The 16,880-nt window shown below is 44.2% G+C and overlaps 1 protein-coding gene across 1 annotated transcript in view; it reads right to left on the bottom strand.

The window, feature by feature from the left end:
- The window catches only part of ppfia4 (PTPRF interacting protein alpha 4), a 607,182-nt gene that overhangs the window by 105,060 nt on the left and 485,242 nt on the right, over positions 1-16,880 (bottom strand). Inside the window, exon 5 of the mRNA XM_080210286.1 lies at positions 4,887-4,994. Within this exon, the coding sequence (XP_080066412.1) occupies positions 4,887-4,994 (108 nt within the window). The remainder of the gene's footprint in view (positions 1-4,886; positions 4,995-16,880) is intronic.

Raw genomic sequence — 16,880 nt, 5'->3', positions numbered from 1 at the left:
TAAAACTCTCTCTTACCCTAAAATAGATGACTCCTTCATTGTCAACTTCTAAAGCCTTTCCCCTCTCTGTCCCATCAAAATCCTTCATAATTTCAAAAGCCTCAGTTCAATTTCCTTTCAATCTTTTGTGGAATGATCGGAATATTTTGACTTTCACCTCGTAAGTTTCCCACCCTGGCAATTTTCCAATGGTTAGACACTGTACAAGCTCTATGACCTTAATGCCTTTTCTATAACTGAGTGTCTGAAACTGCACAAGACCATAACACATACGAGCAGAAGTAGGCCATTCAGCCCATCAAGTCTGCTCCACCATTTGATCATGGCTGATAAGTTTCTCAACTCCATTCTCCCACCTTTTCCCCTTACCAATTAATAACCTATCTCTGTCTTAAATACACTCAATGAACTGGCCTCCACAGCCTTCTGTGGCAATGAATTCCACAGATTCACCACTCTGGCTCAAGAAATTCCTCCTCAACTCTGTTCTAACAGGCCGTTCCTTTACTCTGAGGCTGTGCCCTCGGATCCTAGTCTCTCCTACGAATGGAAACTCCTTTGCCACGTCCACTCTATCTAGGTCTTTCAGGAATGTACACAGCATTCTAAACGCGGATTAACCAATGCATTAGAATACGTAGGTCTGATAGTGCGGAACAACTTCAGAGCAAGATAGATCCATTTGCCATGAATACCTCATTTTATCAGGAGCTGGAAGTGAAGCAGACGGCGTGAATTAAAGTACAAGCAAAGCAAATTCACCAGAGTGGAGGCTGAGTGAAAGGAAACAATTGCAAAAATGACACATGCAGAAAGTCAAATGGAATGAGTTGGTGTGAGAGGCTTCATGGACAGACACAATAAACTGCAGGAAAATCTGAAAGCTCTGGCTGTTTTTGCAGCTCAAACACACTGCCTGGTTTGATTTATTGTGAATGCTGCTGAATAGATCAAGAGAAAGATCGTAATCCTCTGACGGCCTCTGCAGTGCAGCTGACCAAAAATACTCTGTGCACTGCAGGAGAATTTACTCATTGAAGCAATGTTGGATTGCAGATGCAATGACGGAAATACACGTGGTCAGCAGCTCTTAGAGGCTTGACGATGCTGTAATCCCGCGACGATAGCTTCCAGCGCTCTTGTTCAATCAGTTTCCAGAATCCAGAGGTTTGATTGGATGAGAAACCAGCCTTTGCATAAGTGGGAGACTAGTAAAAATCCACAAGAGAGAAAGAGATTGCCTCCATGCATGAGTGAAACCTCAATGAATGCCCCCAGCTATATGTGTAATTAAACACAATTTAACGCTCCAAAATGGAGTCTGGGACTCAAGAGGGAGAAAAATGAAATTCGGTGGAACCTTCAAATTGCATGTAAAATGGGGTGGGAGGCTAATGATAGCATAGGAATGTTATAAAACTGAAGTTAAAATAGTTATTAGGTTTTTCCCTAATCTTTACGTCTGCTAATAATACAGAGGCAGCAGATTTCCTTCACTTATAAGAACATAAGAACATAAGAAATAGGAGCAGGAGTAGGCCATCTGGCCCTTCGAGCCTGCCCCGCCATTCAATAAGATCATGGCTGATCTGTCGTGGCTCAGTTCCACATTCCCGCCCTCTCCCCATAACCCTTAATCCCCTCTCTTATCAAAAACCCATCAACCCGCGTCTTAAAATTATTTAGCGAGGTAGCCTCCACCACTTCAACGGGCAGAGAATTCCAGAGATTCACCACCCTTTGAGTGAAGAAGTTCTTCCTCAACTCCGTTCTAAACCGCCCCCCCTTTATCTTGAGGCTGTGCCCCCTAGTCCTACTGTCCTTTCTGAGCGGGAAGAGTCTCTCCACCTCTATCCTATCCATCCCATATGGAATGTAGCACTTAACTTTTCAATGTAATTAGCTGGCAAGCTCATTACAAGAAGGTATTCCACATACTTACAGGGTAAGGGAATTAAAATGATGGACTGCTTTTCATCAGTGCAAGCTTTACAGACCAAAAACCATCCTTGCAATGTTCTGAGATTTACACAACAACTAACACACCCATATTTTACTGTATGTAGCACAAAAAAGACAATGCATATAGTTACGTGCACATCTATTTTATACAAAATAGCCACACTGAATGTCGGCAGCACATAACCTATCGGTCAGCATCGGAAAGTAGTTTATTTTCTCACTAGGGGCTGAAACGCGACTGACATTTTTTAGAACAATCCTGTCCTACCTGAACATAAAGAAATCCCACAACACCAGTTTAAAGTCCAAACAGGTTTATTTGTAGCAAAAGCCGCAAGCTTTCAGGACAGCCTGTCCCTTCTTCAGGTGGCTGGGTTCAGGTGGCTTGCGGCTTTTTGCTACAAATAAATCTGTTTGGACTTTAAACTGGTGTTGTGGGATTTCTTTCTGTTTTACCCCAGTCCAACGCTGGCATCTCCACATCATGACTACCTGAACATACCCCCAGCCCCACCCTTCTGGTCTTTTTTTAATCCAACAACTGCCTATGAGGTTTCAACATATTTTATTTTTCAGTCCTCAAACACCTAGTGTTATTTTTCTCAGCCGTTGATATTCAGCTCCTTTTTAATTCTTCCCGGTCCAGTGCATTACAGGAGTTCCAGTGGATCTCATAAAAGCAGCAACATTCAGGTAAGTCTGAGTGCCGTCTTGGGAAATTAACAGATAAACTGCACCAGTCTATTTATCATGCTGTAATAAGATGCAACTGATAGTGCGAAACTTCATTTCCCACCTACGTAATCTCAATAAATATACAGTTCAGTTATTTCATAATCTGGTTGGTTTGGTGCATGATTGCATTTATATATCATATAGAAATGGCTATGTGCGTACACATACACACACACACACACACACACACACACACACACACACACACACACACACACACACACACACACACACACACAAATGTAATTTGAACCCTCTGCTAATATGTGGTTGTGTGTGATGTACCAGTCATTTGACTTTACATAGGAGATAGCAAACAAATATTCAGCCAAGTTTATCTTGTATACTGGGGAAGAGGTGAACACATTGGTCCTCAAGAAAGTTGAGAATCCCACTTGCCTGTTGTTTATCTCATCACCACCCAGCCAGAGGAAGTTTTGCTGACATCTCAAACTGGGAGAAGAAAATTAGCTATTTGGATAAGCTTCCTCAATCTCCATGTTGGCATGATGAACACACAGCGTAAAATCATAAATTGAGGGTGATTGGGAAAAGGCATTACTTTTTCCTACTGTAACAAAAGTCATTTTTAAAAATTCTTTATGGTATGTAGTTGCCACTGGTTAGGCCAGTGTCTATCGCTGATCCCTAGCTGCCTTTGTGGTGTTGATGAGAAGGTGAGCTGCTTTCTTGAATTGCTGCAGTCTCTGAGGTGTAGGTACACCACAGTGCTGCTAGGGAGGAATTCCAAGATTTTGATCAAGCGGCAGTGAAGGAATGGCAATATATTTCCACGTCAGGGTGGTGAGTGACTTGAAGGGCAATCTCCTGGTAGTGGTGGTCCCAGGTATCTGCTGCTCTTGTCTTTCTAGATGGTAGTGGTTGTGGGTTTGGAAGGTGCTGCCTAAGGAGTTTTGGTTAAGTTCCTGCAGTGAATCTTATAGATAGTACACACAGCTGCCACTATTCGCCAGTGGTAGAGGGAATGAATGGCGAGTGTTGTTGAAGCTGCACTCATCCAGGCAAGTGGGGAGTATTCCATTGCACTCCTGACTTGTGCCTTGTAGATGGCAGACAGGCTTTGGGGAGTCAGGGAGGGAGTTACTCATCACAGGATTCCCAGCCTCTGACCGGCTCTGTTCATACGATGAGTCCAGTTCGGTTTCTGGGCAATGGTAACCCCCCCAGAATGTTGATAGTGGGAAATTCAACAAGGGTAATGCCATTGATTGTCAAGGGGCAATGGTGTACATTAGCCTTTTACAGATCAACCATGATCGAACTGTATCATGGCTAGAAAGTCTGAAAAATATCATTAGATATCTACTTTAATAAGAGGAATAATGTTTAATAATGAGGAGAATGAGAGTGAGAGAAATATCAGCTATGATTGAATGGCGGAGCAGACTCGAAGGGCCGAGTGGCCTAATTCTGCACCTATGTCTTATGGTTTAACTACAGAATATATCGATAAATGACAGTGTAATATGGACTTTCATTTCTCAGATGGGAAGATAAATAAATGCCACATTCATGAGTTAGTCAGGTTACTTCATTAATTCAATTGTTGTGGATACTGTCTTGTTAGCCCCATATTTTACTTTAATTAACCCTAAAATGTCCCATTCTACATGCAATTAAATTAATTATAGTGAAATAATTACTTCTATTATAAAATTATTTTGGCGCTGAGGCATCTCGCTTGAAACTGCGAGACTAAAGCTGAGCTTTTTGACTTTGATATTTGGTCCTAATGGGATCATTCTTCCTAATTTCGGCATGATAATCAGACAGTTCAAATGCAGTTTAAAAAAAGAGCTATCCTTTCCTCGGGGCTCGATACAAAAAGAACATTAATGATGTGACTAATTCCCTAGGATGTGGAGAAAACATTGTATTACTCCGCAACTGAGTTTTCATCACAAGTCTTTCTTCAAGAAGCTCTCATTCCCTTTGAGAGATTCATTTTTTTGTAACCATGATAATATAAAACAAACCTCTATTGTAATGATTAAGAGCTGAAAGGATCTGAAGAACTATTTGTGGTAAACTGGAAATGAAGAGTAATCTGTACAAGTTCTCTGAAGAACAAAGCTTCAGAAACACACCCCTTGTACTCTTGCATAAAGGATGAAAATTGTAGATAGTACCTTGATTACAAAGGGCAAAAAACTGCTAAAGTTATTTACCTTCCACGCTGCCTTTTGAGTGGCTTCTGTGCTGTCCAAAATTTGTAACTCTTCTGGACGCTCACCAGCTCCTGCTTTCCTTTGCGTCTGTTGCCTCAGTACAGTCATCTGCAAAGAGAAATGTGCAATGAAAGACAGGCATTGAAAGGCTATTAACAATATGCATTATGTAGATCCCATGTTGTATCATTAATAGACACTAAACTGGAGTGCATATATGTAAACTAAGCTGGGGGAAAGAACCACAACAGTTGATGATATCAAAATACATATCTCCAGCTAAGAGTTAAACCTGATTTCAGCAGGGGTGGAGATCACTTCATTGAAAAGTAAGGAATGTAAAGAAAGCATCTGGGCAAGACTGAACTCTCCCAGACACATTTTGAATGCCTGGGAGAGTTCAGTCTTGGAGTCTCCTTGGGCACTTGGTTTTGGCTGTATATATTGTGATGTACAAGCCATCACAATTGCATGCGTAATAACGCGGCACCCCTCAAGCACTTCACGCTTTGTTCGGAATAAAGGGTATTTATTGATAGAGAAGTCAAGTACAGGGGATGGCAGCCATGCAGTGCCCCAGTGCTCACACGCTTACTACATGGTTGTTCGATGTTCCTGCTTGAAGGGAGACTCCAGCTTTTGGTGTAACTGGTCCCTTAAGCCAGGCGACCCTCTTCTACTGTGCTTAAAGTGACAGATACTACAATCACGACACTGTGGTATTGAATTTATGTACTGGAGGGTCTTTTTCTGTCTACCATTGTTTGTTTATTAAAAAAATAAGAATATTTGACCCCAAAAAAAGAGCCATGCTCAGAGCAAATCAGGAAAGTGAAGATATTGGCTGGAATTCTCCAGCAGTTCACATAAGAACATAAGAAATAGGAGCAGGAGTAGGCCATCTAGCCCTTCGAGCCTGCCCCACCATTCAATAAGATCATGGCTGATCTGTCGTGGCTCAGTTCCACTTTCCCGCTTTCTCCCCATAACCCTTAATCCCCTTGCCTACCAAAAACCTATCTACCCGCATCTTAAATATATTTAGCGAGGCAGCCTCCACCACTGCAACGGGCAGAGAATTCCAGAGATTCACCACCCTTTGAGTGAAGAAGTTCCTCCTCAACTCTGTTCTAAACTGCCCCCTCCTTATCTTGAGGCTGTGCCCTCTAGTCCTGCTGTCCTTTCTGAGCGGGAAGAACCTCTCCACCTCTATCCTATCCATCCCTTTCATCATCTTAAACGTCTCAATGAGATCTCCCTCATCCTTCTAAAATCTATCAAGTACAAGCCCAGTCTATTCAGCCTCTCCTCATAGCTCAACCCCCTCATCTCCGGTATCAGCCTAGTGAACCTCCTCTGCACTCCCTCCAAGGCCAAGATATCCTTGCGCAAGTGCGGCGACCAAAACCGCACACAGTACTCCAGCTGCGGCCTCACCAGTGCCCTGTACAGTTGCAGCAAGACCTCCCTACTTTTATATTCAATCCCCCTCGCTATGAAGGCCAGCATCCCATTTGCCTTCCTGACCACCTGCTGCACCTGTAGGCTGGGTTTTTGCGACTCATGCACAAGGACCCCCAGGTCCCTCTGCACCGTAGCATGCTGCAGCTTTTCGCCCTGTAAGTAGTAGTCCTTCCTACTATTATTCCTACCAAAGTGGACAACCTCACACTTGCCAACATTGTATTCCATCTGCCAGGTCCTCGCCCACTCGCTCAGCCTATCTAGATCCCTCTGCAGACTTTCCACACCCTCCGCACAATTTGCTGTTCCACTTATCTTTGTGTCATCGGCAAATTTCAACACCTTACACTCGGTTCCCTCCTCCAGATCATCTATATAAATGGTAAATAGCTGAGGCCCCAGCACCGACCCCTGGGGCACTCCACTAGTCACCAACCGCCAATCCGAATAGCACCCATTGACACCCACTCTCTGCCTCCTATTTGACAGCCAATCCCCTATCCACGCTAACACCTTACCCCCAACTCCATGCCCCCTAACCTTCTGTAACAACCTTTTGTGCGGCACCTTATCAAACGCCTTCTGAAAATCGAGAAACACCACATCCACCGGTTCCCCTCTATCCACCGCACTAGACACATCCTCATAGAATTCCAATAAATTCGTCAGACACGACTTCCCCTTAACGAATCCGTGCTGCGTCTGCTCTATCAAACAATTCTTCTCAAGATGCCTCGCTATTTTCTCTTTGATTACGGATTCAAGCATTTTTCCTACAACAGACGTTAAACTAACCGGCCTATAATTCCCTGCCTTTTGCTTGCTACCCTTTTTAAACAGCGACGTAACGTTAGCCGTTTTCCAATCTTCCGGCACTTCCCCGGAATCTAGCGAGGTTTGGAAAATAATCACCAAGGCATCCACTATCACCTCTGCCATTTCCTTCAGAACCCTTGGATGCATTCCATCCGGTCCTGGGGACTTGTCCACCATCAGTCCCTCTAGTCTGTCGGGCACTACCTCTCTAGTAACAATGATCTCATTCAGGCCCTCCACCCCTACCATCTTTCCATCGTTAACACCCGGCAAACTATTCACGTCCTCCTCCGTGAAGACCGAAGCAAAAAACTTATTTAAGGCCTCAGCCATTTCCTCATCCCCCACCACTAAATCCCCCCTCTCATCCTCTAAGGGTCCAACATTCACCCTAGCCAGCCTCCTCCTTTTTATATATTTATAAAAACTCTTATTATCCTTTTTTATATTTAGCGCTAGCCTAGATTCATAGTTTATCCTTCCTTTCTTTATCAACTTCTTCGTCATTCATCATTCTTTGTTGATACATCTTCTGCTGCTGCCAGCGAGAATGGAGAATTTAGTGTTCAGCCAAAACTCCATTTACTGCAGCGGGACTGGAGAATCCTAGCTGAGGCAGGATTGGAGAATTCAACCCATAGTCAGGAATATCAGAACACAGTCAGAAACCAGACAAGGGAAAGGGCTTCACTTGAAGCTTCTTATAGTCAGTATTTGCATAATAAGAGGGTCAAAATGCTAAATATTGCCTGGGCATTGTCAGCATGCCCCGATATTACATTTGTGAAACAGAGCGACTTCAGGTGTTCTCACACTGTGCCTTCAACAACACTTTCCAAACTCGCAATCTCTAGCATCGAGAAGAGAAAGAGCAGGAGATGCATGACAGCACCACCTGCTAGTTCACCTTCAAGCCACACGCATCCTGACTTGGAATTATAATGCTGTTCCTTCACTATTCCTGGATCAAAATCCTAGAATTCCATTCCAAACAGCAAAGTGGGTGTACCTACACCGTGTAGACTGCAGTGGCTCAAGGCAGCAACTCATGGCCAACTCACCAGAGGCAACTGGAGATGGACAATAAATGCTAACTCTGTCAGCACCACCCACATCCCACAATGCAATAATGCACAGTTAATCACACAAATTAAAAGGTTGTTGTCAGCGGTTCCCCAATCCTCCAAATGGTGCGTTTTGTCCTTGCGGATGGAAATCTTGTCTTAAACCTGCATTTACATTGAACTAGCTGTATAGTTATAGGAAAGGTTATGCCTTGTTGAATGACATAAAGCTGTGTTTTATGACATACTGGGCCCGATTTTACCAAACGTTCGTGCCCATTTTCGGGCGTTAGCATGCATTTAAATTGACCTAATGAACCACACGCCCAACTCGACCGCTAAATCCCACTTTGCCATCTTCGGGTCCGTTCCGGATCCGCGCTGTTACCAACCTGCAGAATAAAATTCCAAAGCGGATTCCTATTCTGCAGGGGAACCTCCAAAGCCCATCCTCCTTGAACACCCTTCTCAGAACCCCCCCGTGGTCAAATCCCCCTGGGAGGCAGCCCCACACCCCCGCTGCCCCCACCCCCTCCCACCCACCTTCCCGGGAGGCAGACACTCCCCCCTCGGCAGAGCACACTCCCAACCTACCTGGATCACTGCTCTCCCTCCACCATCCTTCTGACCTGCACTCATTGATTTGGAGATGCCGGCGTTGGACTGGGGCGAACACACTAAGAAGTCTCACAACACCAGGTTAAAGTCCTGTTGGAGTCCTGTTGGAGTCTAACCTGGTGTTGTGAGACTTCTTACTGCACTCATTGGACAGCCTGCAGCACCTTCCTGGCCTTCCGCTGGCGTCTGCTGGAGAAGGGGGGCAGGCTCAGATGGATCTCTGGTTCAGAGAGGGGGAGAGTGATGGAGGATGGGGGGGAAATGGAGGATGGACTTGGGAGAATCTCCACCACCCCTCCTCCGAACCAGGGATCCATCTGAGCCTGCCCCCCTCCTCTGGCAGACACCACTGGAAGGCCAGGAAAGTGCTGCAGGCTGTCCAACGAGTGCAGTAAGAAGTCTCACAACACCAGGTAAGAGTGCAACAGGACTTCAACCTGATGTTGTGAGACTTCTCACTGTGTTGACTCCAGTCCAACGCTGGCATCTCCATATCAACAAGTGCAGGTCAGAAGGATGGTGGAGGGAGAGCAGAGTTCAAGGTAGTTTGGGGGCGTGCTCTGCCAAGGTTGGGGGTGGGGGGGGTTGGTGGGTGTGCGTGGGGCTGCCTCCCGGGGGGATCTTACCATGGAGGGGTGGTCTGGCAGAGGAGCCTGCCTCCCGGGGGGTCCAATCGCAGCTCATTCCACTCCACCAGCTCTCTCTGCTGGTTTTGTTTTCCGCGCTCAGGTGCGCTGTTTCAGATTTTTTTCTAACTGCGCATGTGCAGTTCAGAGCTCCGATCGTTCAGGCAGCGCTAAGCCGTGCCCACTTGTGGCATCCCCCTGGGCCATTCCAAACCCCCACAAACCCCGGCAGCTTCTTATTTTGTCAGATTTCATAAGATTTAGGAGCAGAGTTAGGCCATTTGGCCCATCGAGTCTGCTCCATCTTTCAATCACGGCTGATATGCTCCTCATCCACATTTTCCTGCCTTCACCCCATAACCAATTATTTACAGAGTCAGCTGACCACCACATCATTTTGTCATTGGTTACATAGTTTACTAGGTCAGCTGACCCTGACAGCTTGTTACCATTGGTCACACTACAACAGATCCAATGTTATCAGTAGTTACATTCTAACACAGAGATAGATCCCTTATAGCTGGCACCAGAACTAAATTAATTTTGGGACAGATGAAATCTATTTCACCAAACTTGCTCGATCCTTGTGGACAGCTTTCTGAGGTTAGTACTGCGTACTCTCACTCCATCACAGAGTCCATGCCATTATATCGTATTTAAAAGTAGAAGGGGCTTTCAAATTATCTGCCAGGCCCATGGAAAATGAAAGGAGAGTAAGACAGTCTCTGGAATTTCCTTTTTAATTGCCAGCCTCTCTAGAGTTAGCATCTCAGTGCAATGAGGAAAAGGTACAGTTGAAGGTGGTAGAATATAATTTTTTTTAAAAAATCAATGACAGCTTTTCTTTCTCCTTTTATGTGTATAAAATCAATTAGCTTTTCACTGATAAAAGTTCAAATATTGTGGCAGAGCTTCAACCATTAATGGCTCACTGATCTTCACTTTGGACACCACTCACTTATCACATATGCTACATGCATCCATCATAGTTTAAACTGCAAGTTAGCATTTCAATCTTAATGTCAGCTTGTTCATGTATTATTAGAAAAATCATTTATCCCCCATTATATTGCAACCTAAGGTCATTTCAAATTGCTTTCCAGTCAATGGGGTATTTTTGATGTACAGTCATTGTTGTAATATAAGAAACAGCAGCCAATTTGCACGTGCAAGGTCTTACAAACAGCAATGTGATACTGAGGTATTATTTCAAAGACTCTTTGTTGAGGCTTCAATATTGTGATAGCTCTCTGTTCTTCCGTGGATGCTTGTCATGGGATCCATTATATCCACCTAAGCAAACAGCATCTTAAGTTTAATGGCATAGAATTTCTGATCTTCCGATGGTCATACCCCAGATGTACTCCTGAAGATTCGATGGGGATCTCTTTGGAAGTTCTGACACACTGACTATGTGAAGGTTGCCCAGGATTTTTGGACTTCCGATGGGAAATTCCCTCGCATCTGGAACTCTCCAAAAAATTTCCAACACAGGGTTAAATTTGGAGACTTTGATGGTTCAGATTCATTTACCTAAATAATTATCTGAGAAAAGTTAAAAGATTGAAACCAGTTCTAACGCCTAGGCAACCATATAATTGAACCGTCAGCTCCCAACTGGACCCTCCAACAACTCCTGGCCACCTGACTATCCCCGAGCCTCTCCTCCCAATTCACAGTGCCCACTCCCCCACTCAGACACCACCTTACCCACACATCTACATGTCAACCTACCAGCCTATCCTTCACCCACTCACCTGTCAACCTAACCCCTCACCCCCTCCACCCGTCACCTTACCCCCTCATCTACATGCCAACCCATCTACTACTGTACCCTTCACCCACCTGCCTGCCACCTTGCCCCATCCACCCATCCTCCATCCTACCCACTCACCCACCCACCTGCCACCCTACCCACTCACCTTCCCCCACCCACCTGCTACCTTACCCCCTCACTGACTAAATTACCCACTCACCCACCTTCCACCACACTCAGACCCACTTACATGTCACCCTACCTGCTCACCCACCCAACTTTCACCTCATATCCTCACTCATGCCATCATCATCCTACCGTCTCGCACACTGACCTCTCTATAGCTTCTCAGAGTGGCTTCTGGGCCTTTAAACTCCCTACGTAGCGACTAGTGCATAAAAAGGGAGAGTGACTTCGATGGTGATACTTTCCACTGGTCCCTGTGCAGATTGCACAGAGAGACTGGAAAACAAGCCCAGAAAATTGGAGGAAGTAGGTAAACTTTTGTCAGATCTGCATCAGAAGTAGGGGTTAAAACCCAGATTGAGAGTTCTGGGCCGTTCATGTCATCCTCTTTCACTCATTCAGTATTGCACAGCTTCAGGTTTTGGCCTCAGGTTTCTGGATTGCGACTTGAAGCAAAAGTCTCCTGACACAGGACCAAACAAAATGTTCTCATCTTCATTATCTGCAGAGTAGTTCCTTCGACTGCGCCTCCCAAACCTGCAACTGTTACTATCCAGAAGGATAAGGGCATCAGGCAGCATTGTGACACCGTCACCTGGAAACTCCCTTCCAATTCACTCACCATCTTGACTTGGAAATATATCACCGTTTCTCAGTGTTGCTGGGTCAAAATCCTGAAACTCACTTTCTAAAAGCGCTATAGGCGTACCTACACCACAGGGACTTCAGCGGTTCAAGAAGGCAGCTCACCAGCACCTTCTCAAGTACAATTAGGGATGGCAATAAATGCTGGCCCAGCCAGTGACGCCCACATTGCAAAGAGGGCAAAGAGACCACAGAACTGCAAACCAAAATACGAAAAAACACCAGCAATGTGAATTTGCAGTGCCTAAAATAGTAAAATAACTCCAAGTAAATCACAGGGACATTATCATCCAAAAATTGACACTAAGCCACACAAGGAGATTTTAAGACAGGTGACCAAACACATGGTCAAAGAGTTATGTTTTTAGGACCATTTTAAAGGAGACAAAGAGAGCAAGAGAAGCAGAGTGATTTTGAGAGGGGATTCCAGAGTTTAGGCAACTAAAGCCTCATCCACCAATGGTGGAGTGATTAAAATTATGGATAAACAATAAGATGGAATCTTTAGTAGAGTTCAGGTGCTTCCAGGAGTGTTATTGAACAACATTCAACATTCAGCCACATAAGGTGGCAATAGGGCAGATTGCCCAAGGTGATGTTTGTAGTAATTAATGATGTCGAACAATGGATGTGATTGATGCCCAAGGCTAATGTTTATCAACATCACTAAGTCGGAAATTAACTTTATTGAGTGAGAAATATGGACGCTCAATGTTTTATCATGAGCACCTTACCTGACATTAGAAGATTGCTGTGTTGCCTGTGAGAATTACTGAAGGGCCAGAAGTGTTATTGGACAACAGATTAACTCAATGAAGCAGTGTCAAAAAGTTTGACATAACTGGTTCAATTATTTATCCCGTGTGGCATACCAGCAATGTTCTATACAGCACTGAATGCTTTACATAAATGAGCATTATCACCCGAAGTCCACTGTTACGCCAACCCCACAACCTGCAGCTAAAGGGCAAGGAATTAATTTATTCTCCATCTTAGTTCCCCCCCCTTCTTGTGCATGAATCACAAAAAGTTGGTTTGCAGGTGCAGCAGGTAATTAAGAAGGCAAATGGAATTTTGCCCTTCATTGCTAGAGGGATGGAGTTTAAAAACAGTGAGGTTATGTTGCAGCTGTATAAGGTGCTGGTGAGGCCACACCTGGGGTACTGTGTACAGTTTTGGTCTCTTTACCTGAGAAAGAATATACTGGCACTGTGTTTATTTTACTTTACAGACACACCATAGGCCATGATTCTGTTTACTTTGATGTAGTATCCCTTTAAGGAACTGCATATTTAATTTATCTCACACTTAGTTTATTCAATGAAAAGGAGCACAACGGGCCATGATACACTCTTCCTGATTTTAACATGTAATGCATTCAACAAAAATGTTTTCAATTGGTATGAAATTGCTCCCATTCATTTTATTTAGCAGTAATATCACTGGTGTTTTTTTTATTCATTTATGGGATGTGGGTATTGCTGGCTAAGCCAGCATTTATTGTCCATCTCTACTTGCCCTTGAGAAGGTGGTGGTGAGCTGCCTTCTCAAACTGCTGTAGGCCGAGGCATAGGCACACCCCTAGTGCTGTTAGGGTGGAAGTTACAGGAATTTGACCCAGCAATTGCAAAGAAACGGTGATATAGTTCCAGGTTAAGATGGTGAGTGACTTGGAATGGAACCTTCAGGCAGTGAAGTCCCCATGTCTGCTACCCTTGCCATTCTAAATAGTAGTGGCTGTGGGTTTGGAAGCTGCTGTCTAAGGAGCCTTGGTAAGTTCCTGCAGTGCATCTTGTAGATGGTACACACAGCTGCCACTGTTCATCAGTGGTGGAGAGCACGAACATTTTGGAAAGGGTACTGAAAATCAAGCGGTTAGTTTATCCTGGATGTTTGTCGAGTTCTTGAGTATTGTTGGAACTGCACTCATCCAGACAAGCAGAGGGTATTCCACTTCACTCCTGGCTTGGACAGGCTTTGGGGACTCAGGGAGGGAGTTACTTGCCACAGGATTCCTAGCCTCTGACCTATTCTGGTAGCTATAGTATTAATCCCCAGCCTGTTGATAGTGGGGGATTCAGTAATAGTGAAGCCATTGAACGTCATGGGGCGATAGTTAGCTTCTCTCTTTTTGGATATAGTCATGCCTGGCACGGGGGGGTGTGAATGTTACTTGCCACTTGTCAGTCCAAGCCTGGATATTGTCCAGGCTGCAGTCGGACATGGGCTGATTCAGTCCCTAAGGAGCCGTGAATGATGCTGAACATTGTGCAGTTATCTGTGAAAATCCCACTTCTGACCTTATGTCAGAAGGAAGGTCATTGATAAAGCAACTGACGGTGGTTACCCTGAGCAAATCCTGATGTGGCAATTGTGTCTTTGTCTATATATGTCAATACTTGTGAACCTACCTCCATTCACCTGATGAAGGAGCAGCACTCTGAAAGCTCGTGATTCTATATAAACCTGTTGGACTTTAACCTGGTGTTGTGAGACTTCTTACTGAGGCATCCCTGCAGTGATGTCCTGGAATTGAGATGACTGATCCCAGTTTTGTTCCTGATTTTCATTGACTCCTGTTTTGCACAGGCTCCTTGATGCCACATTCGGTCAAATGCTGCCTTGATGTCAAGGGCAGGCTCTCTCACCCCATTATTACTGCTCCCTGTGTCTAATCAATCACTGAACTAAAACATGCCTCCCTAATACAGTAAGTTATGATACATGGCTTTTCTTCCCATCTCAACAAGGGTTTCATTCTTTCCCACCTTTACGAACAAACGGATATATATCATTAAAAACAGTACTTTTTCAAAGACCAACAATGATCAAATAACCACAGATAGATTGAAACAGATTGGACAGTGACAGGTTATTTTCAGCACAGAACTGTTAAGTCAGTAACTCTGCTGAATGATGAGCTACAGGTTTCCACATTTATTTCTACCCAATAAGGATAGTAAATCTTTTCTGTCACAAGCCTTCAGCCTCCTGACTTTGTAATCACATTTCAAAAATGCTCAGGTCAACAAGTCAATGAGAAAACGGGGCCATCTATTGAAGGAAGCTTTCAGCATTCTATAATAACTAAAACATTCTGCAATGATTCAATAAACAAGCAGAATTATTCCCAATGGTCACTGCATTGCTAAGTGAAGAGCATAAATTTAAAACTTCATCATAAGCAGAGAAATTAGGGTAAAGGATTCTGTCCGGAACCTTGTTAGGACACACAATATCAAAAACCAATGATGAGAGTGGAATTGATAATAGATTTCAAACGGAAATGGGTAAAAGTTAAGAGTAAATAAATAACTCAGGGGCAGTACAATGGAACGGAACCAAATAGACAATTTTCACAACGTTGTCATAGATGCTAGGAGCTAACCGACCTTTTCTGACCCAGCTCTGGCAAAGGGTCATCAAGACTTGTAACATTAACTTTATTCTCTCTCCACGGATGCTATCAGACCTGCTGAGATTTTCCTGGATTTTCTGGGGCTTTTTGACGCACTTTTTTGAGAACTCCCACCCACCTGACAAAGGAACAGCCTGTTCCGAAAGCTTGTGTGGCATTTGCTACAAATAAACCGGTTGGACTTTAAGCTGATGTTGTGAGACTTCTTTCTGCTTCTGTCAATGGCACAGGAGGGCATGCAACGAGCAACCTGGGTGGACCAAAAACTGGAACATAATCAGGTGAAAGGACGACACTGGACTATTTGCATGCCAAACAGTAGAAGCAGCATGCAAGAGCTAAGTGATTCCACAACTAACAGATCAGATCAAAGCACTGCGATCCTGCTATATCCAGTTGTGAATAATTGTGGACAATGAAACAGCTAAGAGGAGGAGGCAACTCCACAAATATCTCCATCTTCATCAGACAAGGTTGATGTATTTTCAACCATCTTCAGCCGGGGTGCAGAGTGGATAATACTTATCTTCGGTATCAGTCTTCAGCCAATTTGATAAACTGTGTGATACCAAGAAGCTGAAGGTACCAGATACAGCAAAGGCTATGGATCCTGATAACATTCCAGCAATTGTACTGATAACCCATGCTCTGGAACTAGCCACACCCTGGTTAAACTGTTCAGATTTTTATTGAATTCGAATTTCACAATCTACCGTGGTGGGATTCAAACACAGTGACAATGCCACTATGCCACTGGCTGCCCACTTTAAGCTGCTCAGTACAGCTCAACACTGGGTTGATAATGTGGAACAAGGCCCAGTTATGATCTATGCACAAGAGAAAGGACAAATCCAACCTGGCCTATTACTGTCCCATCAGCCTTCTCTTAATCATCAACAAGGTGATGGGTCATTGACAGTGCTACTAACTTACTTATACAACCATAACCTCATGGCCTAGTGGTATTATCGCTAGACTATTAATCCAGAAACTCAGCTGATGTTATGCATTCCTGGGTTCGAATCCCGCCACAGCAGACGGTGGAATTTGAATTTGATAAAAAATATCTGAAATTAAGAATCTACTGATGACCATGAAACCATTGTCGATTGTCGGAAAAACCCTTCTGGTTCATTAATGTCCTTCAGGGAAGGAAATCTGCCATCTTTACCTGGTATGGCCTATTTGTGACTCCAGAGCCACAGCAATGTGGTTGACTTTCAACTGCCCTCTGGCAACTAGGGATGGGCAATAAACACTGGCCAGCCAGCATTGCCCATGTCCCATCATGAATAAAAATAAACGGATGTTCAGTTTGGGTTCTGCGCAAGTGGCAGCAGTGAACATTATACAATATATGCACTGCAGCAACTCGGGAAGGATTTTTCAACAGCACCTTTC

Source organism: Carcharhinus amblyrhynchos, chromosome 22, assembly GCF_965287045.1.
Source record: "Carcharhinus amblyrhynchos chromosome 22, sCarAmb.v2.hapA, whole genome shotgun sequence".
NCBI classification, from domain to species: domain Eukaryota; kingdom Metazoa; phylum Chordata; class Chondrichthyes; order Carcharhiniformes; family Carcharhinidae; genus Carcharhinus; species Carcharhinus amblyrhynchos.
The sequence above is the reverse complement of the archived record's forward strand: the minus strand, read 5'-3'. Positions and strand labels throughout refer to the sequence as shown.